At 42.6% G+C, this 25,545-nt stretch overlaps 1 protein-coding gene across 6 annotated transcripts; it reads left to right on the top strand.

Moving 5' to 3' along the window:
• The first annotated feature begins 529 nt into the window (after positions 1–529).
• PRRG1 (proline rich and Gla domain 1) lies at positions 530–17,838 on the top strand. Of its 6 annotated transcripts, none has more exons than XM_083498394.1 (4): positions 530–661; positions 10,871–10,908; positions 11,767–11,927; positions 13,409–17,838. In XM_083498394.1, exons 2-4 carry the CDS (start codon positions 10,890–10,892, stop codon positions 13,907–13,909), a joined length of 681 nt encoding a protein of 226 aa, XP_083354520.1. In that variant the 5' UTR covers positions 530–661; positions 10,871–10,889; the 3' UTR covers positions 13,910–17,838. The 6 variants fall into 6 exon arrangements, with proteins under 6 accessions (XP_083354520.1, XP_083354517.1, XP_083354516.1 ...); XM_083498391.1 differs by lacking the exon at positions 530–661 and adding an exon at positions 943–1,229; XM_083498390.1 differs by lacking the exon at positions 530–661 and adding an exon at positions 1,181–1,204.
• The last annotated feature ends 7,707 nt before the right edge of the window (positions 17,839–25,545 follow it).

A 25,545-nucleotide genomic window follows, 5' to 3' on the forward strand; every position in this document is an offset into this window, starting at 1 on the left:
TGCATGCACACGAAAGCTCATACCAAGAACTAACTTAGTTGCTCTTTAAGGTGCTACTGGAAGGAATTTTTTTATTCTGCTTTTCATAGTTTCTGCTGCTATATTATGGGGAATTTTGACAAGATCTCACTTGCTGCTCTGGTGCTGGAACTGAAGACACACATTTAACGGACCAGAAAAGGGAAGGTGTTGAAATATCTATATTTATTTCAAAAACAAAAGCTAGATGTTAAAGCAATCTCTGTGTGAAGCATTAAAGAGTCTATTCAGCCCCTCACAGTCCATTTCCCACCACAGCTATAGACCCTTTGAAGTTAACATAACTTCAATAGATCTGATCTACCGAGTAAAACTTGGTTGAGTTCCACCCATAATGTTTCCCTGGTATGTGACAAACAATAAATGTTTTTGTGTGCTTAAGGATACATTGTCGATAGTATATTTCTTGTTCATCTACGGGGGGGGGGGGGCACAATCATTAACTGTCCACTAATCAATACGCAGCGGGCTATTTTTCTCACGACAAATAAGGTACAAGGAAACCTTCAATTCTGGTAGAGGTTTTCTGCACAGCCTCCTTGCTTTTCCCAGGTCTGGTGTCTGTGCACCATGGGGCAGTAGAGAAAAAAGCTGCGACAGGCCCCTAGCAAGAAAAGTTTGGGTGAGGATGTCTCAAGTGGGTGGTGAATATTCGTAGCTATGGACGTTCCCGCGGGCTTAACATTTAAAGGCAAAAAAAAATTATCAAATATGCTGTATGTTCCCTTGCCAGGTCACGCCGCTTACGGAGCTAAGCCATGGGAGCAGACATTTCGGCGCCAAGATCGGAGTGAGCAAGCCGAAGTTAGCAGCATATGGAAGCCAGGCGTTTCTTCGGCATGCCCACTGCTCTCTCCACGGAAGGCCTGCCTCTCTTGGTTGAGAAGGATTGCTCCGGCTAAGTAGCTGGGACGCACAGATCCAGCCTTTCGCCTCCAGCGAATTGGCTGTGACCCCACAAAGAAGCAACACCGGATTAGAGAGCCATTGTCGTAGGAGGGGCGAGGGTCTCCCCGCCCCCGCGCGCCGCTTTCCTTTTTTCCCAGCTTCCCTAACGTCGCGGGGGTGTTGTCAGGCGCGCGTTGCGCCTGCGCTGGATGCGCCTTTCTGAACTGGGAGCGCTGCAGCGCCGGGGAAGTTCTCCGAGGCTGCCGGAGGGAAGGAGGTGCGGCGCGTCCTGCCGCGGAGAGGTTCGTGGCTCCTGGGCCGCTTCCCGGCGCCTGGCGGGGGGAGGAAGGGCGCTGGCGACGGCGGGGGGGGGGGAGATCAGGGAGGAAGTGAGGGAGTTGTTTGGCTCTGGGAACGGCTTTGGGAAGGTGGCGGCGGGAGATGAGCTGGGCAGAGAAGTCCCGGAGCCTGGCTCTTCTTCCCTGGGTAGGGGCCGCGGGGGTGCTGCTGCTGCTGCTGCTGCTGCTGGCAATAACAAAGCGGGGTTTCCTTTGGGCAGCTCTTCGGGCGCCCCCTCTCCTGTATCCGGTGATCCTCGCTGTTGGAAAGGGGAGGTCTCCTTCCTGACTGCCGCAGGAGTTGCTTGGTAGGTGGCTGGCTGGGTGTCAGCCAGCCAGATGTTGATCTGGGCGCAGGGAGTTTGGTTTGTTGTGGGCTGGTGTTTTGTGCCCGGCAGGACTTATTTCAGAGGGTCGCAGCCCGAGTTTTGGAGAGACGCTATTGTCGGATTCGGTTTTTTGTTTTCGGAAGCCGAGATGATGGGACGTTTTAGGAGCAAGTGATCTAATTTCTTTAAGACAAAAGTAGTTCTGAGATTTGCGTCCCGAGGAGGGAGCTGGCTCCAAGTACTCCAAAAGAGCGTTTTAAATGAATCGGAAGGGGGAGAGAATGGCCTGTCCTCCTCGCTTTCCGATCACGGGCAGCTGCCTGCTTCCTCCCTGTGAAATGGCTTCTCTGCACGAAGTAACCTTATGTCCCCCACCACCTCCCTGCCTTTCGCAGCATCAAGCACTCGCTTTCCAGACTCACCCGTTTTTAATTTATCAGGAAATTGTTCTGCACTATCTTTGTTTTTCTGCAGTGAGATTTGACCTCCTACAGCCCTTTCTGTGTCATAGGCATCTTTGACCTGCCATGCGGTTTTTACAAAAAGAAGGTATTGTACTTCAAAGTATGCTGCAGAAAGCGTGTGCGCTGCCAAGTGGCTGTGTTTGGTTACTTGGTGTCTAATAGATCTCTGCTTGCGCTAGCAGTGCAGAACTAAATGTTCTTTTTAAAGTTTCTTGTCTGAGACTTCGAATTTTGCTGGCTGTGTTGGAAGTGTGTGTTTGGTGATGGCACAGATTTCACATGTTTTGATTTGGCTATGTGGAGGCCCAAGTACAGACCTGTGCATTAAATATGAAAGGTACATGCATGTATTTAGTCTCCTTCTGTTTTGAAGTACACATAAGTAGGCTGACCCTACTTATGCATATATTTTAGCATGAAATGAGGTTTAAAATGCATAGATAACACATGTTAATATCCTCAGCTGTTTAGATGCTAACACAAAAATATTTGAGAACCTGCATGGTGTAGTGGTTAGTGTGTTGGCCTAGGATCTGGGAGATCAGGGTTCAAATCCTCCATTGGCCTTGAAGTTCACTGGGTGACCTTGAGCTTGGCTTAACCTATCCTGCAGGGTTGCTGTGAAATACAGTTTGAAAGGGGGAGAACTCCTTGTGCAGGGTATTCTACCCTATGCACATGGAGGAGGGCCTCTGGTAAGACACAAAGGAAAGAATGCAATTGTGTTCAACAATTGCTATCTATCAAATGCATCAGCAATCTCTCCCAGGAAACACCTGGAGATGCTGTGGAATGAACCTGAGACTTTTTGTATGAAAGACAGATGCTGTACCACCAGCCTTCCCAGACAAAACCCCAGCAATCCTGGGGTTGGCTTCGACAGACAGTAGTTGTTGAACACAAAGCCCAGTGGATGGCTTTTAAACAGGAAACTTCTGCTTCCTGACTATGGCTTTAACGTTTTGCTTAGTAAGCTGTTTTTGCAGTTTGCATTGTTGACCAGAAAGACTTTTGTTGGCTGAGGGGTGTATTAGAATTTTGCAGGTTGTTTTTAAGTATTTCAGCAGTTTGATTTTTACTGGAACGAGATAAGAAAGCATAGACACTTATGAAATAGCACACATGTGTAAATTTGGGAAACAGTGAATGAAAGTTCTAAGGGTCATGACTAACTTTAAAATGACATAAAGAGTCATTAATAGAAACAGACCTGGAAAATCAATGGAATGCCAATACAGACTAAAAGAATAAGTCTCAAGGAAGTACTAGGTGCCTTCCTGTAATTCATGGATCTCAAGGTTCCAGTGGCACTAATGTGTAAAGTTTAAAAGGAACTGAATAATATAGAAAAACTGTAGATGGAAATTAAGTTATCTACAAAGTGGGTCAAATCAATGGACCATCTTGGCAAAGACCAGATAATATGCTTGGACCTAAGAGAAGTAAACATTTTCAAATGCCTGCCATAGAAGAAATCGTTAGTAAATTAGCAAGAGCAGCAATATTTGTAGTCCTGTGAGCCCATACTTGACAGTTTCAACAAAAGTTCAAAGCGATTTCTTCAGGTCCAGATGTAGCAAAGGATGACCCATCAGGCATGTGAAGGTCTTGATAGTGTTGCATGTTGTATAGATGATAATGATGATTATGGTGTGGGGAAAGACACAGGAAACAGGAAATGTGCCTTATAGGAGTCAGACATTGGTCCATCTAGCCCAGTATGAGCTACACTGATTGCCAGCAGCTTTCCAGGATTTCAGGCATTTCTCTCCCCGGAAACACCTGGAGATGCTGTGGAATGAACCTGAGACTTTTTGTATGAAAGACAGATGCTGTACCACCAGCCTTCCCAGACAAAACCTAAGAGTGACATGTCACAGAGCTGTGTGGGCAGAGTTGCAGCTCATCAGACATAATTACATCTCAATTGTGGCCACTGTACGCATTAGGAATTTCCCACAACAACAGAGTACAGATGATGCATGCACTTTCCTGCTTTGAAGCAATGCCGTTTTTCCATGATGTAAAGTGACCCTAGGCTTAGAAGCTTCCTAGCCCTGCACTGCTTGAAACTTTTTAGCTCCAGATTTCCAATGATAGTATAATAGCTGTGTATTTTACAGTACAATCCTATACACATATACTCTGAAATAAGATCAGTTGAGTTCAACAGGGCTTACTCTCAGTAAGTAGGTAAAGGATTGACTACTTTTGTAGTCCAAGAGTTCTGGCCATTTTACCTGTCTGACTCAGTGTTCACACCGAGTCAGATACAGGAGATGGGCTTGTATGTGTACATACTGCCTTATGAAGTAGCAACTTAATGGGGCTTCTAGGCTACAGGACATCCCAAGAACCCCCGTGAATTAGGTTTACTTAGTAATGCATATGATTTTGTGCAGATTTGTGTCGGGACACATGCAATATAAAATCTGTAACTTAGCAAAATCAGACACCCTCAAGCTCCATTTCCAAACGTTATGTTGTCATAAGGTACATACTAAATAACAACATTTCCTAATATAAAATTAAATGCTGACATTGGGGAAAGCCCTACCCCCGCAGTCCAGCAGCCATTATCCATAAAAAGTTCCTTGTTTACCTCAGAAGGCACATTACTAAAATGTCATATTGTGCTGGAAGCGTTTTGCTAACCTCTTACTCTTTACGTATCTATTTAATAAACGAGTAGCATACAGAATTCTATTATCTGATCCACAATCCAGCCCTATTGCTGAGGTCAAAAGAAGTTACTTATGACTATTTCCATCGGACAAATTATCAGTGGGATTCAATAGTATGGCTAACTTTGGATTGGGGCCGTTGTATAATATGTTTTAAAATATCCTAGTGCCTTGGTTCAGATATGAGTGATATCATTTCTAGGACAGTTAGCTCAGACAGGGAAAAGTGAGTATGCAGCACGTAGTTAAATTATGGGATTCACTGTCACAGGATGGTCACCAACTTGGGTGGCTTTCAGTGAGGATTAGAAGTATTCATGGAGGATAAGGTTATCAATGGTTATTAGTCATGAATGATGGCTATGTTCTACCTCCACAGTCAGAGGCAGTATGCTTCCAAATTCCAGTTGCTGGAAATCACAAGCGGCGAGAGTGTTGCTGTGTTCTGGATCTGCTTGCCAGTGTCCCATAAGCATCTGGTTCGATGCTGGACTAAGTGGGTCTTTGACCTGGTCCTGCAGGGCTCTTAGGTTCTTCGACTTTCATCTGGCACCATAACCTTGTATGGCATGTAACATTGCTATATTGAATTCTATTTTTATTGTTGCTGCTGCTTGGTTATTTTTTATTCTGCTTTATATTCTACACATGTCTGTACCTTTGCATGAAGAGTAGACTAAAAATATGGCCAAAAAAAATGAGACTTGAACCATGTCATACGCACATTGCAGTCACTCCCAAGATTAGATTAGCCATATCTCTCCCTCCTCAGCAGTACTTGCAACACCTTTCAGTGTTGACTCCTAAGAGGAATGTCCGTGTGTGTTTGTGGGATTTGCTCTCTTTCAAACCAGCCCGGAGTAAGCTTTGCAGAATACTCTGCACCCCACAATAATTTCATGCAGTTCTCTAAACACCCACAAGGTGCTTCATAAAACTCACATGTCTTGTATACATGCACAAAACGACTCTGTTGTATTGATTTTTTTTTTTTAAAAAAAAAACATGTACTTTATCAGATAGGGAAACTTGTCATTGGCATTTGCTGTATAGTTTGGGGAAAAGGCTGGGTTTTGAATTCTAGCTCCCTTGGGGGGGGAGATGCATTGTAAATACAATGCAATTAGACCTTGGGAGCTGGACTATATTTTGGGGGGGAGGTGAACGAATTCCTATGCCCCACAAATAACCCAGAGATGCATTTTAAATAAAAGGACACATTCTACTCATGTAAAAACACGCTGATTCCTGGACACGTTCATGGGCTGGATTGAGAAGGCGATTGGGCCGGATCGGTCCCCTGGGCCTTAGTTTGCCTACCCATGTTGTAGACACTCGATAGTAATGATTTACACAAAGAAGCTTATACACAATGTATGACAATAAATAATGCTCTCCTGTCAGTACCACCATTAACTAAAATTTGCTTAGTGTAATGCAGGGCACTACCTTCTCAGTGATGGGATCCCAGTTTTGGAATACTTTCCTCTCTGAGATACAGCTGGCAACGTGCTGTTGAACTTCTTGTGTCAGTTAAAGATGTGCATTTTTGCTCATGATTTTGCTGGAGTTTAATGTCAGATTGATGGTTGTGATTTTTGTTTAATTGTGATTTATCTAGTTTTATTATGTTGGTGTGCAGTACTGAAATTCCTTGCAGTGATTGTTGCTTCATTCTATTGGGTGGCGTCCAGGTTTTAAAAAGAAGATAGAGGATTTCCATGTTCTAGATGTGCATTACTTAGGACGCTTGCTGCTTTTCAGGCCAAACTCTTAATACTCCTCCAAAAAGGGAGGTATAATATTAATAATAATAATAATAATAATAATAATAATAATAATAATAATTTATACCCCACCCATCTGGGTGCGTTTCCCCAGCCTCTCTGAGTGGCTTCCAACAAAATATTAAAATACAATAGTCCATCAAACATTAAAAGCTTCCCTAAACAGGGCTGCCTTCAGATGCCTTCTAAGCGTCACATAGTTGTTTATTTGACATCTGATGGAAGGGTGTTCCACAGGGCAGGCGCCACTACCAAGAAGGCCCTCTTCCTGGTTTCCTGTAACCTCATCTCTGGCAGGGAGGAAACTGCCAGAAGGCCCTCGGTGCTGGGCCTCAGTGTCCGGGCAGAACGATGGGGGTGGAGACGCTCCTTCACGTATACAGTGGTACCTCGCAAGACGAATGCCTCGCAAGACGGAAAACTCGCAAGACGAAAGGGTTTTTTGTTTTTTGAGCTGCTTCACAAGACGATTTTCCCTATGGGCTTGCTTTGCAAGATGGAAACGTCTTGCAAGTTTGTTTCCTTTTTCTTAACACCGTTAATACAGGTGTGACTTAACTTAGAGGAGCAACTCATAGCACGCGGTGTGGTAGCCTTTTTTGAGGTTTTTGAAGACTTTGGTGATTTTTGAAGCTTTTCCAAAACTTTTCCGACACCGTGCTTCGCAAGACGGAAAAAATCGCAAGACGACAAAACTCGCAGAACGAATTAATTTCGTCTTTCGAGGCACCACTGTACTGAGCCAAGGCCATTTAGGGCTTTAAAGGTCAGCACCAACACTTTGAATTGTGCTCAGAAACGTACTGGGAGTAATGTAGGTCTTTCAAGGTATCCTTTCAAGGTATCCTTAAATTCCAATTAAAATGCATTGTTTCAATAAAAAGGGCAGACAGGGTCTTTTTGTTGTCGACAAATAGTTTTCTAATGCTTTCTAAATGTAGATTCATTTAAATCTAGCTTCAAACCTGGGTTTGTCATTAGAAATTGCTTTTATTGCTGTTTCAGAAGGCCTATGCCTCCTGATGCCGGAAAAAATAATACCAGGAGTACAACCCTGTTAATTCTCCTGGACCCTTCAGGGAGTGGCTTTTGATGTCATTGACTACAATATCCTTTTGGATAGACTCTTCACGTTTACCATATGATGTTCAGGTGGTTCTGCTCCTACCTGCGTGCCTGATTTCTAAAAGGGAGCACTGAGGGACAACTGTTTGGCCCTGAGGCATGTCTGCCACGAGATGCCACAGGCTCCGATTCTGTGTCCCATTCTTTTTAACTTCTGTGTGAAACTGCTGAGTGAGGTCATCTGAGGAGTTGGGTGTTGTCTGTATGCTTGATGACGCTGAACTTGTTAAAAGCTGGTTTAAGCAAGGCAGAGAGTTCTCTAGGATGAGTAATGAGAATAAGAGCCAGTAAACAAATGTAGTCCTGACAAAATGGGGTGTACTTCTGATGGGTGGTTTATTTGGATGGGATTTAACAATTAATTAAAGTGGGGATTTGAACCCTGATCTCCCAGGTCCTAGTCTAAAACTCTAACCCAGCCTTTCTTAACCTTAGGGTCCCCAGATGTTGTTGGACTACAACTCCCATCATCCCTGACTACTGAGCCTGCTAGCTAGGGATGATGGGAGTTTTGGTCCAACAACATCTAGAGACCCAAGGTTGAGAGAGGCTGCTCTAACCACTAGACCACAGTATGCCATATGCACTCCAGATGCTGTCTAGCCTGTTCCATTACCCACAGATCCCCTAAATTTATGTATCGGCATTGCAATTCATTACCTTCAAGAACACTATTTACTTCTGTTCAATATATTTGTTTACACTATAGTGAAGGGCATGCTTAGATCTTCTCTGGAGAGCAACGTGTGAAAGCGCAACCAGGAAAAACTGAGCTGCATTCCTCAGCTTCTCTCATGGGCTGCTCCCATATCCACAAATCTCATGTGGGAGAAAGGCATGTGTTTCGCACAGTGCTGAGCCATGTGCGTTCTTGCCTTCCTTTGAATGGGAACAGCGCTCTGTGAAACTGGTTTTCATTTAAGCCCAAGTCTGCAATATTTCCAGTGTACAAACCAGATTACTGTCCTCCAAGCAGCCATGTGAGATGGATAAGACTGGAAGATTGTATTGTCCAATGCCATTAATTAGTTCAAGATTTATATCTTTAATGCTCCAGAAAGTAAACGCCCACAGTTGCTAATAAGCAAAATTAAAACATTAAGAGAAGCACTCTTTAAAGCCTCTAAAAAGCTGATGAGCTCTATGGTTGAGCAGAAGTTTGAATTTGAATACCCCAACCCCCATCCAGACCTAGCACTCCTGTTGTCTGCCTCCTGCCAATGTGGTTCATGTATTCAAAATCATGAAAACAAAAAGGCTTCCCATGTTTCGAAAGGAATGAACGGTCATTACCTAACCTTTGTGTAAAGTTCCTGTGCTTTATGCACCTAATACAGGGGTCGGCAACCTGCGGCTCCGGAGCCGCATGCGGCTCTTTAACGCCTTTGCCGCGGCTCCAGGGTGGAGGCGAGGGGAGGAGGCGCATTTTCCTTTGTTCCCGTGCAGTCGCTGTCATCTGTGAGGCGGCGGCGGAGAGCAGAAGGCAGCGCCACTCTCCTCGCGAGTTGGGCGCAGGGCAGCGGCAGCAGGAAGGCTCCCCAAGGGCCGAGCGGCGCGCGCCCGCCTTCCCCGCGAGCCATTGTTTTTAGTGCGCCGCCTTTCACTCATTGTTGCCCCGCGCGGCGAAGCGACCCCGGGTTGGGAGCCGCCAGGATCTCTGGAGCGAGTCCTCTTTCGGGGGTTGTGGGGGCTCCCAGCAGCAGCAGCTCCCCCCGGCCCCGCTGGCTGGGACTGGTGGGGAGCGGGGTCCCCCTTCCCGCGGCACCCGGGTCTGCGTTTTCGCGGGGAAGCACCTTCCTCGTGACCTACTACTGCTGCGGACCTTGCACCGCGCGCCGTTTGTGTTCGCGGCTGATAAGGAAGCCGGCCGGCTCCCAAGTTTTGGCTCGCTTCGGCTTTCCCCCCACTGCTCAAAATGGCTCCTGCCCGCACAGGCAATCGGACAGGCGACGTTTGAAGTCAATTATTGCTGCTGTAATAACCATTAATGGTGACATCATTAAGAGGGTAAGGGCATGTTAATACCCTGTGACGTCAGGCAGAGGGCTTCCGGGATTCAAGAGGACTTTGCTCTTAGCGTTCTTCGACACATTCAGTCACACTTGGTGGCTCCCCCCCCCCCAGCTCCTGATACGCCAACACCTTTTCCACCTTTGTGGCCTGAAAGGTGGGGGGAATCAGTTTAAATAGTTTATATCTGTGACAGGATGATTGCTTGAGACAGAAATGCTTTTAGGAAGATTGAAATGGGAAAACAACGGGGCAGAGACCTATGTTTGGAGAAGCTAGATTGGTAAAGAAATACAAGCCATCTTAGAGTTTACCTTCTTCAAAAGATGGGGGTATAGGTCTTTAAAATAAATTTTAAAATACCTGCTCCACAGAATACCCTGGAAGCAAGAAATACAACTTTTAATTTTCTACTTTGTAATCTCAATTATTTAATTTTAAAATTATGTATCAGGGCACCAAGCATTCAAACCATAACAAATATGACTGTTGTAGGCACATGATATTTTATGCTACTTTTTGTGTTTTTTTGTTTTTGTTTTGCTCTCTCTATGTAAACACATATGTTTATGAATGGTTGTGGATCTTATTAGTTTTTGTACCTTGTTTACAGCATATATAGCATGTCTTTGTTGCTGGCTGATTTGCTGCTATTGCTTTGCAATTTGCAGCTACTGTTTTGAAGGGGAGTGAAGAACACACACTCAAAAAAAGGTAACTTGTTAATATAACGTTTATTTCTATGAGGAGGAGTAATGCTGAGGGGTCAAACAAAAAATAATTAAAAAGTGTCAAAAAAGTTATTTTTATAATGACGAGGATGACATTGGGCTAAGAAACAATGTATGCAGTGTTATATTTGTTTTAAATGTCGCAATGGTTTTGCGGCTCCCAGTTGTTGTTTTTTCTTCGGAAACGGGTCCAAGTGGCTCTTTTTGTCTTAAAGGTTGCAGACCCCTGACCTAGTAGAACGTCTCTACCCGTTCCAGTCTTTGTTAATGATGATCACTATATTAATCTAAATAAAAATATAGTTTTTGTGTTTAGTGCTACTAAACGAGATACTGGAGTTGAACAACAAAGCTGCTTCTCTTTTCAAACTTTGCTGGCTATCAACTTGACAACATTTAATCATTTTTATATGCGTCTTCGAATAAGAGATGTTCCTCACATTTAACAATGGGTGCCTTCTTTTTTATGTTACAGCTGACCTCTCCAGACAGCAATGCTAAACATGGATGGTGGTAAGTTTGTGTGCATGTTCTAGTAGTTTGTGTTTTCACTTGGAAGAGTGTGTAATGCCCTGCCAGCATCTTTGGTGTCAGAGTATGTGTGCTGGAGCAAGGGGCATTGTCTCCTTTCCATGCCTAGATCTGCTGTTATGTCAGCTATTAGGTCCTTCTTTTTCTCCACCCCAATAAAGAATCGTCAGTGTCTGACAGGAGTCAAGTATTAACTCTAGCACAAAAGGGCTCATGTGAAGTACCTGTAGTGGGGAAATCACAAGAATCCATCCCTGGATTAAACTGCATATCCATTATGGGCACTGATTAGGCTTCCACAAATCAGATCATACACAGTAGGTTTGGCCTAACCTTAAAAGCTCAGCAAGATACATGGTCATCTGGTTCATGCAGAGGAATATGGCAGCTGAACGAACCTTGAATCTGGGCACTACAAGATGTGTATTTAAAAACTTGGGTTTTGACTTGATCTGTAAAAGCCACAAATCATTTATCATCCCTTCTTCTGCTATTATATTCCAGCCTCGGAAGCTGGATTGTTTCTGTGCTGACAATTCAAACATGTTCAAATCTTACAGGGATGAGATGAGGTTGACACTTAAAATGCATTGAATGTCCTGTTCACCTGGCTTGGTAATGTTTGAAATGTTGTTAACTGCTCCAGGCCCTTGTGCTTGGGACAGTTAAAAATGATAATCATATAATCACTAGACACACGTGCTTTATTTAGAAATAAGTTTACATATTCTTGCCTTAGAAAAAGAATTATCCTGAATTAAATAAAATAAATAAAACCTAATGTTTCTGTTTTAAATTGCCACTGACCTCTGTTTTTTGTTTTTTGATTTTTTTTTGCAGTGTTCATCTCAGAGACTAAAGCCAATTCTGTCCTGAAAAGATATCCGCGGGCTAATGGGTTTTTGGAGGAATTAAAGCAAGGAAACATTGAACGCGAATGCTTTGAAGAAATTTGTAACAGAGAAGAGGCAAGAGAAGCTTTTGAAAATGATGAGAAGACGGTAAGTTAGCTATGCAGTTGTAAAGGTATGCTTCCTGGGTTAACTTTCTTTTTAATGATACTGATTGGTTTATATTTCTTTTCGACATAATGAACACAAAACTTTCTTTAATCTCTGAACAAGAAGTTAGTTCAAAACTGCAGCAGATTGAAAGCAAGAAAAAAGAGAACCTGGATTACTAGAAACTCTTGCCTCCATCTCTCTTACCTCAAGCACTTGGGTAATGGAATCATTGAGTGGTGTTCAGCTAAGTTTTACTTGGTTGGGCCCATTAAATTCAGTGAGTAAAAGTGAATCCCACTGAACTCAGGACTAACTTCTGAATAAGCTATAAATTTGTGACATCTCTGTACCCTAGTTTCTCAGATAATTTCACTCACTGTTGGATTTATATTATGGCAATAGAAAGTGGAGCCATTTGAGCCATAAATTGAAATTTGAATGTTACAAGTAGCTGTCCAAGCTGAAAGGGGGAACTGCTATACTGTGCCAAACTGCCCAGTATTCACAAACATTTAGTGGTGGCTGGTGCTCATTGGGCCAGCTAGGGTAGAAACTCAAGAGGCCAACAGTAGGTAGAATCAGAGCCAGAGACAGACAAATTGATTACGGTTTTGTCCCCATCCTCCCTGCTGAATCGTACCAGAGAAACAAACCAAGGAGGAGGAAACTGACAGCCAATGTCCCGCCTACCCACTGCACCCTGTCCCTTGTATTGGTTGTTAGTAAGAAGGCATGTAGGACAGGCAGTTTGAGGCAGACTGGGGCTGGTAGGGGAGTGCCCACTTGCTGACATGGACCAGCCTCCACAGAACATTTTGTGTCTGAAGGAGACAATGGCTACTCGTTACAATGTCTGTGCTCTATCTCCACAGTTGGAGGCAGCAGTGCTGGAAACCATGGGAGGAGATGGTGCTCTTGTGTTCATGTTCTGCTCCCTGATTTCCCACAGGCCTCTGGTTGGCCACTGGGAGAACAGGATGCTGGGCTCAATATTGTCCTTATGCTCTTATGAGCCGTGCTATGCCACAAAGTAATGTAATAATGCTGTATTTTTTTTAAGATTTGATTAGAAGCCGCCCAGAGTGGCTGGGGAAACTCAGCCAGATGGGCAGGGTATAAATAATAAATTATTATTATTATTATTATTATTATTAATAATAATAATAATAATAATTAGGAAGATATTTTGCTGTTTTATATCAATATGATAAACTGTCTTTTTTTCTACCTCTTCTCCCTGCAATTATGAGAAAGGAAAATAATTACTCTTAAATGTGTGCACAAGTGTTAAAAGAGCGTCTAATGGAACCGAAATGAAAATTGGTTGATAAGAGGTCATATACTGGAAACCTGCCAGAATACTTGTGTGCTGACTCCTGAAGCAGTATTTTTGTGCAGCCATAAAACCTCTCATTTCTCCAATCATAAATAGGGGAAAGACCTCTCAGAAAACCTATTTTCTTCTGTCATATTTTCAGATGGAGTTCTGGAAGGACTACACGAAGAGGCTCAATGGGGAAATCAATGGAGGACATAACTGGTATCCATTTTACCTTGTGATTCCATTAATCATTGGCGTTTTCGTTATTCTTATCATATTTATCACATGGAGGTGCCTGTTCAGAAAGAAAATGCATAGACGTTCCATGTATGCCCATAGCAGAACCAGAGAAGTCGCAGGTGACAGAACTGTTGCAGATGGAAGCAGTCCACTTCCTCAGCCACTCAGCATTCTTCATTCCCCCCAGGAAGAAATGTTTGAAGGCAATGGACACTCTCCAGGATATCTGAGCTACACAGATGGACGTTCAGACTCAATATCAATCAGGCTGTCAAATTACGACCCACCGCCATCGTATGAGGAAGTGGCTGGTGCAAATGGCCCGAGGAGAAAGGAAGCGGCAAATCACTCGGATCCACCGCCTCAATATGAAGACATTGTGAATAGCATTTCAGTAACTCCTGTTACCACTAAATGAAGCAGCGAGAATTCTGGGCCCATTCTTTTAAAGGGGATGAGGAGGGAAGCGTAATACTTTTTTAGCACTTTATTGCAGCTTAATTATACATTTTAAAGATTGGTAATGCTAACACCACTTCCTCTTCCCTGTCCCATATTAGTTTTGTTCCACATATTCCCCCAGCCCTGGAAACAATGCAGTCTTTGAATGGGTTGTGCATACTTCCAGAGGTGCAATTTCTGTCTTTCTATATTGCTGGAAGTGATCTTGCAGCAGACCTAAAGGGCTCCCTAACCACAAAGGTACACACACACACACACACACAGAGGAATCTAAAACCAAAAAAGGCCAATAATTTTTCTCCTTTTGCTTGTTGTGCTTTATAAGCCACACCCAACAGAAACCAGTTAATCCAGCTGGCATAAATGGTGATAGCTTCCTCTGCCAAAGAGAGCACATTGCCCTAAGTAAGGTTGAAACATTTTGACAAATAACACTTAGTGCAGTTGTGAGAAATGTGGTAAACTACTGAATAATTGTAGGTTCCAGCAGAAAAAAAAGAAAAAAAAAGAGGCCTCTGCTCCCGAGGTGGAGTATAGTACTACATATATTTTTCCGATTATGCAAACTAGAAACACATACTGATAGTAATTAATTTTGCTCCTGTCTTCAGTGCAGCTATAACAACCTATCTGCCGGAGTAAAGGTTAAGAGACGATAGATTACAGGGGAAGGGAGCTTTTTCTGTGATTGACATAAGATGTGATAAGCCCTGTACAGAAGCTCTCTCTTTCCTACTTTCTGTGGGAAGTGTGTTGACTTGAGAGCCCAGTGTTACTAATTATCCCATGACCAGTAGGAGTATACCTTATCAGTATTTGGTTGCAGTTCAATGAATTGCTCCACGTTTGTATTCATTTCATATTTTACACACTATGAAATGGCCTATTGTTTTTTTAGTTACAATACTCAATTCTGACCCGTCTGTGCTTTTTCACTTCAAAGAGATGCTGTTAAGATCTGACTGGTCTCTTGTTTATGCATGCTGGCTTTTAAAAGCAGATAAGAGGCGATGCTTAAATCACCAGAAATCTATAAACCAGAAACTTTATTCCAAAAGCAGTGCTGAGAAAGTGCTGCTTCTCTTCGCCCACCCCTTTACCAGGGTTTTTTTTCCTTTTTAATAGCAGCTCTTATTTGTCATTTGGAGGGGGTAGGAAAATGAGTGAGAAATGTGAAGGTGGGGACCCTTGCCTGTACATATTTAACTCTTAAAACCAATTATTTTGAGCCATTCAGGGCGAACTAGAACAGTGCATGAAGGTAAGAAGAGGGTAATCCCCCCCCCGGTAACCTGGTGTTCTCCAGGTGTTTCATATTACAAGTTCCATCATCACTGGCAATTGACCAGGCTGGCTGGGGTTGGTGGGAGTTGTTGTCGAAAACATCTGATGGGCAGAAGATTGTGCAGTGCTGCCCTAAAGCATTTCAGTCTGGCTAACCAGACAAGAGTGACTCTGGCAACCTTTCTCATACTTGGCCCCCCATTTTCCTAAGCTGAAATTGAAGGCATTCTATAGTGGTGATTCGCATAGATTTGCCCAGAAAGTAATCTCTTCTGAAGGCAGGTACCTCTACTGCATTTCTGCATTATGGGTGTTATTTGGATCATTCAGCCACTGTTATTAAATAAATATTACGCAGAGACCCAAGAGCAGTGTGTTTTACACAAGAGCAGCAGAGTGATCAAAACCACACACCCCAGCGCAGAACCGTGGGCAAATTACTTGCCTCTCACACAGGGTCGTTGGCAAGAAGAAATGGCCACTGTCTCAAAGGAACGCTTTTAACAACTTATTTCTCTCAGCACACTTGTGATTCTCTCACAGTCACAGTAGTTTGCGCTAACTCATATTTTGGGAATGACTGGGTGATGTATTCTTCAAGTTAAAACAGTATAGGCACACTTTCAGATTTGGATTTAGCATATCGTATGAATGGAAGAAAGCTTAAAATGTTGAACCTGTTAGAAAATAGAATCATGTTGCTTTTTTCCCTCCCCCACAACTCTCTTCAGCTTCCATGTTGGCGGGAGGTGTTCTATTGACAATGGGTTGGATCCAAGCATAGTTGTGCTTGAAGCAGAGCCAGTGGAATCAATGGGACTCAGCTGTGACTGAAGTTCCACTGACTTCAATGAGTCTTTAGTCTAGATCCAACTCGCAAGGTGCATATGGTCTTAAACTTGAGGTCACTGATCATTGTGGTTATACCAAGTGTACTAAGTAGAATAAAAATGGGGTGATTAGCTGTAGGCCCATGTTCACATTCTCCTCCCCACACCCTATTTTCTTTCCTGGCACTATATCTCCTTTCTTGCTTCCCTGTGTGTTCCCATTTTGTATTTGCACCCATTTCCCCAGTTTTTGGACTCTGGATTCTGAGCCACAGTGGTAATGTGAGTACAGAACCAAGAAGCGGCCCTTTGTGTCTGTGTGTATTTTTCAGAAGCGTTGTTCCAAAGCAAGAAGGGGCCCATGTCTATCCCTTTTTGGGTTCCAGCAAGGTGCATTGCTTTTTGGCAGCAGTAACCACCATGGTGGAGGGATAATTTTACCTTTCTGCTTCAGGTATGAAAATACATCAAGTCAGTCCTGCCTTTTTCTGCTGGAAAACCATCCCATATCTCTGTTAACAAGGCATTTATTAGTATAATCTTGGTCAGATGTCACACACACACCCCGGTTACCCCAAAAAGCTTGTGAAATCATAGCAAGCAGTTCAACTTGTAGAGCAGCAAAGTCAGCTTTGTGAACTGGGTGGCAAATGGAACATGCTTGTATTCTCCAGCAAGACATTTAGCTTTGCTTCCCTTGACTTTCAATTAGTGCATTGTGATGGGGAAATCTCCAGTGTCTGCTGCTAAAGGGCTCGCTTTAATATCTGCTAAAGATAAATGCAATGAGACTGCACAGCCTTCAAGGCCAGACTGTTTCCTTCTGTGCACCTTTACAGATGGAAGTTCCTAATAATATGCCTCTCTAGATGCTTCTGTTTTTACTTTACCTCAAAACACCTTGATGCACAGCCAGAGTGAATCATTCCTGTGATAAAGTGCCTCATATCTGACTTACAGAAATCACTTGGGATGGGGCAAATCTATTGCTAAGATTTCTTCTATTGTTGGCCTTTCTGTTGCTGCTGATCAAGGAACGCACGCATGATACATACTAAGAGAAGCTCCCCAGTTTCTGTTGAATCTCAGATTTTCCTCATCTCGTGTATAAATTTAGTCCTGTCTTGCAGTGGTTCCAATTATATAGCCTACAAAAGTTATATAGCTTGATTTTTGTGTGTTGCTGTTCCTGAATTTATCACGTATTAATCCAACTAACATAATGATTTATACAGAATGTTTATTTTTTCAAAATATGGTTAACTATTTTTAAACGGTTGTTGCCTTGCAGTAGATAATATAACACATAACCTCGCCTATAAATGTTTTGGATGTGTGTATTTTACGTTAATAATAGGCAATGTGATATATTTTGCACCTGGAGTATAACAATGCCATTATCTTGTGAAGTTCTTAATACTTCTATGTTATAAAAGAAGTAAGGATGCAGAAGCCATGTGTTGTCCATAACAGTTATCCTGACTCTGGTGACAACTTGTTCAGTGCATGTAAAGAACCCCAATTTTATTGCAGTATTAAATATTTTTTTAATATGGTTTACATTTAAATTAATGCTATTTTAAAAACATTTGGGGGGTGGGATCCTGGTATGCAATAAAGCTATTTTTAAATTCTTGGTGCCTTGGTATTTTACTCAGAGCAGAATGGTTCTGTCACAGCCTTGCTTTTTTATTGTCTGGAACAAAAGGTTATGAACAAGTTTTGATATATTGGCACTGTAAGACTAATAAAAGTCCAAAAGATTATCAAAGCTTGCTGCAGTATGTAATCTTAAGTTACTTTGTTTTTAAGTGTTGTTCAAAATGAAATACCACTGCTAATTTTCCCCTGGAGTATACATTCATCTTTGCCTAGCTTGAGAATTCCACAGGACCATCACTGAGTCATTGCCAAGACTAGAGTAATAGGATAAAATTACTTGTTATCACCTTCCCAGAGGCCAAAGAGCTTATTTGAAGGAAATGGATGTATGTAGTGGAAAATAACCGTCAGTTAATTCCAAATTACTTCAGGACCTTGAGCCAGGCATAATACAGTGGTACCTCGCAAGACGAAAAACGCGCAAGATGAAAGAGTTTTCCGTTTTTTGAGTCGTTCCGCAAGACGAATTTCCCTATGGGCTTGCTTCGCAAGACGTTCCGTCTTGCGAGTTTGTTTCCTTTTTCTTAAAGCCGCTAAGCCGTTAATAGCTGCTAAGCCGTTAATAGCCGCTAAGCCGCTAATAGCCGTGCTTCGCAAGACGAAAAAACTGCAAGACGAAGAGACTCGCGGAACGGATTAATTTCGTCTTGCGAGGCACCACTGTAAGTCCATTTTCATTGAATTGGTTATCAGTTTCAGTTGTGTACATCTTATAAGGCCGGAATAAAATGTAAAACAAATTTGGAATATATTTCTTAGCGTTGGGGGACAAGAAATGTTTTGACAAAGCATAGGGCACGTTGAGGTTACAATTATTCCTGCCCCTTCCTTTAGGGAGTTTGGAGTAGGTGGTTTTCTCATGCTCTCTCTTCCTACCCTGGCCTATCTAGCAGGGATTTCAGTGCCAGTCTTCAGGTTTCACATCAGATGCAATAGCATCCTTATACACAATTATTTTAAATGAATGGGATCATCACACACACTGCCCTGCATGTAGAAACTATCCCCCTGCCCCAGATTGCTTCCATAAAGGTGAGTGTTGAATGTGTGTGCTAATATGCTTGACTGTGGAATGATGTGGAAACAATTGCTTTCTGTGGGCTGTCTTGAACTCTTGTGTTTACAGCTTTCAAGACTCAGGAAGTGTATTCTGTAAGCAATGTAATTGGTCAACACTCCCACAAAAATCTCACTGGTGGTCTTTGGAGTTGTGGGTTGCATCAGTACCCCAAGGAGATTTAAAACAACAAAATTCATGTTTGGTATATTTGAGTTTAAAATGCACCATCTCCTTTTAAGTATTTCACTGTTTCCCTCAAATAGGAAGGCTTAGGTTCACTTTACACTTGACCAACTTTTTTAATGTTCTGTTGCTATAAAAGCTCATACCACAATCAGCCTACTTGGTCTTGCCTTTAAAATAAGCACCCTAAAACAGAAAAATACAGTCTTGCAGGATATGCTTGAAGACTGTTAAGACTGTTGGTTCCAGATTGTTGTTGTTTAGTCGTTTAGTCGTGTCCGACTCTTCGTGACCCCATGGACCAGAGCACGCCAGGCACTTCTGTCTTCCACTGCCTCCCACAGTTTGGTCAAACTCATGCTGGTTGCTTCGAGAACACTGTCCAACCATCTCGTCCTCTGTTGTCCCCTTCTCCTTGTGCCCTCCATCTTTCCCAACATCAGGGTCTTTTCCAGGGAGTCTTCTCTTCTCATGAGGTGGCCAAAGTATTGGAGCCTCAGCTTCATAATCTGCCCTACCAGTGAGCACTCAGGGCTGATTTCCTTAAGAATGGATAGGTTTGTTCTTCTTGCAGTCCATGGGACTCTCAAGAGTCTCCTCTGGTTCCAGATTACACTAAAGCAAAGTATAGGGATCAGAAGGTCGGTGGTTCGAATCCCCATGAATGGGTGAGCACCCATTGTTCAATCCCAGCTCCTGCCCACCTAGCAGTTCGAAAGCACATCAAAGTGCAAGTAGATAAATAGGTACCACTCTGGCGGGAAGGTAAATGGCGTTTCTGTACACTGCTCTGGTTCACCAGAAGTGGCTTAGTCATGCTGGCCACATGACCCAGAAGCTGTCTGCGGACAAACGCCGGCTCCCTCGGCCTATAGAGCGAGATGAGCGCCGCAACCCCAGAGTTGTCCGTGACTGAACCTAACAGTCAGCGGTACCTTTACCTTTTTCCTAGGTACAAAATATATCTATCTAGCACAATCTCTGTTATATGTACTATGGATGCCCTATGTTTTCCTTAATCTAAAATCAATCTCTTGTTCTCTCTATGGATTGAACAGGAAAACAACAGCTAGTAGCTTGTTCTTCATTGAGGCCCCTCCCATGTCTGTTATTTTGAAAGAAAAATGCACACAGTGGCAAAATGCACCTTTTCATGTAGTGTGTAGTTTCACCCACCAATAATAAACTGGGCCAAGAGGATTTACAGTGATGAAGTTTCCTCATCTGGGGCAGCCAGCATCTGAGGGTTGGGCTATGGTGCATATGTACTTTTCCCGCCTCCAGTGCTTGTGGAGCTGCCTGTTTGGAGGCTGGGAGCTTCTAGAGAAAGTGTTCTCTCCTTGAGAATTCCTTCTCCTACTAGGAAAGCTGTAAGCAACCCTGTCTGACTTGGACCCAGCATAAGGCTCCTCGGTCCCAGGCAATGCAGTGGTAATCTGCTACAATACTTCTAGTGCTATTCATAAATACCCTGAGAAGGCACATGTGGTGCACGAGAAAGTATATTTTATAAGTGAGCTTGTTACTGATAGCAGTATAGACTTTCTATCCATTTCTGCTGAAACAGCATGTTTCATCTATTCGTAAACATTTAGCACTGACAATGTGCAAAGGCTGAAATGAATATAAAGGTATTGCAATTAGCATAGATTCACCCAACTAATGAGATCCTGGTTTAGAGAAATAATCTTATTTTGTTTACTTAAAAGTAACATGTTTGCTGCAGGACCCAATTATTCTCCACTCATTCAAATTACAAACTCGTTTGTGATTGGTGTGGAAGAGAGTAACTGGCCGTATGGAGAGTCACCAATATGCCCTTGTCTGAAATAACTATCATTAGCCTGAATCTTTGAGCTACAGAAACCCAGCTCAAAGACTTGCGTTTCTGAAGAGTGCCTGTAAAACTAACGGTTGAGTTGCAGCTTCAGCGACAATCTCTTGAAATTACTGTCATTGCATGCCATACAGAGGGAGCTGATCTGCAAGAGGGAGAACTAGCTGCAGGCTGAAGATGGAAATGCTGTGAAAAGAAGGTTGACTTTTAAAGCTTTTGTCATTGTTTGCATTAGCCTAATTCCTTAATGTTTTTCTTGTCAGTTTGTTTCTTTTTCTGCTAAACACAGAGAGAACATTTGTCCTGCATGTGTCCTCAGTCCATCTGAGGTGGGGTATTTTAATAGAGGCTGGGTGGGATGCAGAAGGTGTCACCTTTTTTGTTGTTGTTCACTTAGAAAGTATATTCTAGATGCTGTACGCAAATTAAAAAGCAAGTCCCTGTCCACAGGTTTGCTGGCTGAAAGGCATGATATAAAAGGGAAGATGAAGACGCTGCCCCACCTCTTCCTTTTATGTAACTAGGTTGGAAGGCTGCTAATAGATGACAATTCAGGGAGACAGAAGGAATCAACCTAGGCCCCATGTGGACTAAACTTTTAAAGCAGCAATGTACCATGTTAAACGGCAGGAGTGCCATCATGGCCCCACAACTCTGGGTGCCATGCAGTGTGCATGGCCCTGGCATCAAAATTTGTGGGTGCCTGGGCCCTTCATGGGGAATTTTGTGAGTGCTCAGGGCCCCCATGGAATTGGCACCTATGTTAAACAGTCATGGTTTCCCCCAATGAATCCTGGGAACTGTTAGGAAACGCTTGGGAAGAAGGATTGGTTGTTAAATTAGTCTGGGAATTATAGCTCTGTGAGGGGAATAGAGACCTTCTAACCAACACTCAGTCCCTTTACAGTTCCCAGGATTCTTTGGGAGAAGCTGTGATTCCTTAAATAGGTATGGTACTGCTTTAAATGTCACCCTATTCAGTGTCACAGTTGTCATCCTATTCATTCTTGGAAAGGAACATCGATTCAATCAAGACATCTTATGACAGAAAATTATACAGTGGTAACTCGGTTTAAGAACAGTCCTGTTTAAGAACGATTCGGTTTACGAACTCCGCAAAACCAGAAATAATGTCCCGGTTTGTGAACTTTACCTCGGTCTAAGAATGGAAGCCGAACGGTGGAAGGGCACCAGCGGTGGGAGTCCTCATTAGGGAAAGTGCGCCTCAGTTTAAGAACAGTTACGGTTTAAGAACGGACTTCAGGAACAGATTAAGTTTGTAAACTGAGGTGCCACTGTACTTTATAGCAAAATGCATAGGTAGGGTCTTGTTGCCTCCAATTCAGTGATTTGGAATTTTATTTATTTTAATACATAAATTACCTCCTCAGCTAAGATACAGAGGGGAAATGCTTTTCCATGAATAGCTGGCCAATGCAGCGTAATTTGAATGTTCGGGTGGGTGTCTATAGTGAAAACAAATAACCAGGGTCTTAATTTTAAAAATAATAATAATGGCATGTCACAATTCTCACACAGGAATCATAGCACTTAGTTTTAGATGGAGAGCTGTTTATGAAACGGGCATGCCAGGAAAACAAGAGCTCACTGTGTCAGAGAGAACTTTTCAGAACTAGCTTTTGTCTACTGTAGTAGGTTTTTTAATTTATTTATTTTTATGTGCTAGCTGTTTGTTTCCAACAGCTGCTGCATCAGCATAATGCCACAATACAAGGCATTGTAGGGGTGCCATGCTGGACATTATTCTGGCACAGAAATGATGTTCCAACTTAGCTGACCAACATCAAGGTAGCAAAGCCATGTGATTCCTGAGTGAAATGACCAAATAGTATGCAGCTTTTACTAGAACATCTAGGTTTGAAAGTAAAGAGTTGTGAGCTGGATTCCACTTGTGAGCAGATACAGTATGGGCCAGTACTAAAAATAGTATCTTTTTGAATGAGAAAAGCGCATGGGAGATGAGTCATGGCTTTTAATTCATCAGGACTATTGAATCCGTACACGCAGAGGAGTTGTGTCTTCAATTATTATTGCAGCCCATTGTTTTTTCACATAAAGAATCCCATGGAACAATTCCCACATTGCAGTTCTATTTGCAGATTTATTACATAGCAGCAATGATGTATGTGATGCACAGACAATGTGGACTTTCTAGGGGAGGAGTCGTCCAGCTGTTGTTGGTCTCAAAGTCCCATCAGCAAGGGCCAGCATAGTAAATGATCAGTGATGATGGAATTGAGTCCAGTAACATCTGGAAGGCCATAGCTTATTCCAGTTCGGGATGGGGGGGAGCATAAGTTAGTAAAAATTTGGGAAGAGCTTGAAACAGTTTGCCTCCCAAGTGTTAGCAGCTGGAAACTCACCCTTTTCTATGATTCTATGATTCTGTTATTCTATTTTGCAGCACTTAAGTTATTTTGATCTCACTGAATTATTCATGCTGTGGTTTTTTTCTCATATCTTTGCCAAACTACATGCAGAGTATAGCTTTCTTTTTTCTTGGGCAGTGAAGTAATAAATACAGATACAGATTGATAGATATATTACTTCAATGCTGCCTCATAAGAAATTCTAAAATCCATTGTAGAGTAATACCTTGGTACAGGAGTAACCAATGTTGTGCCCATCAGATGCTACTGGACTACAACTCACATGACCCCTGACCATTGACTGTGCTGGCTGGAACTGATGAGAGTTGTAGTTCAACAACTTTGAGTGTTCACATTGGCTATGTCTGCCTTAGGTCAACCAACATTTTACAAAGTTATGAGCAAGCTTTCAAGTTCTCCAGAACTCTTCATAAGGCTGGAGATTAAGCAAAGTAGAGAAAGGGTATGTGATCTTTGTATTTGATGTTAGCCAGCAGGTATATCATATATGCAAGTTATTTCACCCATCTCGGCAGCTTGTAAAAATTATGATGAATTCAGCAAACACTAAACAAGAAATTCAGTTGTCGCAAAAGCCACTGTAGCTGTCTAGTCTACAAGTACAGTGGTACCTCAGGTTACATACACTTCAGGTTACATACGCTTCAGGTTACAGACTCTGCTAACCCAGAAATAGTACCTCAGGTTAAGAACTTTGCTTCAGGATGAGAACAGAAATCGTGCTTCAGCAGCGCAGCAGCAGCAGGAGACCCCATTAGCTAAAGTGGTGCTTCAGGTTAAGAACAGTTTCAGGTTAAGTACGGACCTCTGGAACGAATTAAGTACTTAACCTGAGGTACCACTGTACGGTATACTTTTCCTAATCATTGATACTGTAACAATTAACCCCAAAGCTTTATGCAATCACATTTATTTTTGAAGCTGTAACTGTGTGCTTTGTAATTAGAATTGATCAATAAGATTTCTTTAGCAGTTGCTGTTGAAGAGTTAATCTTAAGTTTTTAAGCTAGATCACAACTCCCGAAAGACCTGGGAAGCCAACCATCCTCAAAGAAGGCAGTCCATTATTACATGCATTCCTATCATCTCATTATCCACTCAAAGAAGATTGCCATCTTTCCTCTGCTGTAAGTTAATATGAAATAACATTAATTTGGATCATAAATCCAAGACACATTATAGATCTCAATTGCTTCTATGACTGTAACCAATTTAGAGTTACCATTTTATTATGGAAAGGAAAAGAGAGAGAGATCACAGCCAAAACAGCAGGCTTAGCACTACAGGAACAAATTAAAGAATGCATTGGGAAGTCCATTGCTTCCTGGAAGATGTGACAGGGTTGCTTGTGCATCTCTCCTGTGTTGAAATGTGCATGCTCCAGATTAAAGAAGAGACCATGGCCCTTCTGAGGGAAGTAAGTGATGCACAGAGTTTTCTCCTCTGTTTGTTGCACCTAAGTTTCCTTGTAGTATATAAATGCAGGATAGCCAGCGAGGGAAAATGTGGATGTCATGGAAACAAACTGCAGTGAGGCAAAACACAAGGCAACAGGCAGAAGTGTGTGGTTCCCTGTCACACAATGAGAGATCCTCCACATAACACACGGGATATAACTTATCCCATATCTTTGTTGCAAACTAAATCTAAAAGAAACTTCACACTGACTACATAAACCAGCTTCAGCTCACCAGAACTATTTAAACCTGTTTTGAGAGCTTGTCACCATCCATCTTTCTGTGCAATTGTTCACTATTTCCTCTCTGTTGACTGCATTTTTAAAATCTGAATGAAAGTAGGCCAGAGTACTTTTAAAAGAGAAGTTCTCAAGTGTATTTTGTACTCCTGAAACGACTGGCGAAAGCAAATGCTTGTTGTAGGCAGATTTTTGATTAAATGGCTGGAAAGTACAGAACATGTTTTCATAGAAGGAAACGGCAAGCAAGAGTTTTAGCTTATCTGTTTCTTACCAGCTTGTATTACCTTGCAATATGCAGATAGATTGAAAACTAGAACAGTATAATGCCAGCATTAAGAAGGATTTGAGCCCCATTTCTATCTAGTATGAAATCATCTTTGGATCACTGGTTACCTAGGCAACCTGTTTTCTACCTTCATTTATTCCAGTTTCGAGTCAGAATGTAATGTGACTACCCTGCCCCACCTCTCCCCATTTCACCCTTGAAACGAAAAGGTGGGCAGGAATCCATGGAGGGCTTATGCTTTTCTGTTCTTGCCAGATGGGCTCAGTCAACCAAAGAACTTGCTTTGCTTTTAAACCAATGCATGTAAGTCTCCAGGGTGCCTTTAAGTGGGCTCAGATCT

The sequence above is a fragment of the Podarcis liolepis genome (assembly GCF_965112155.1).
Source record: "Podarcis liolepis genome assembly, chromosome: 4".
Taxonomy (NCBI): Eukaryota; Metazoa; Chordata; class Lepidosauria; order Squamata; family Lacertidae; genus Podarcis; species Podarcis liolepis.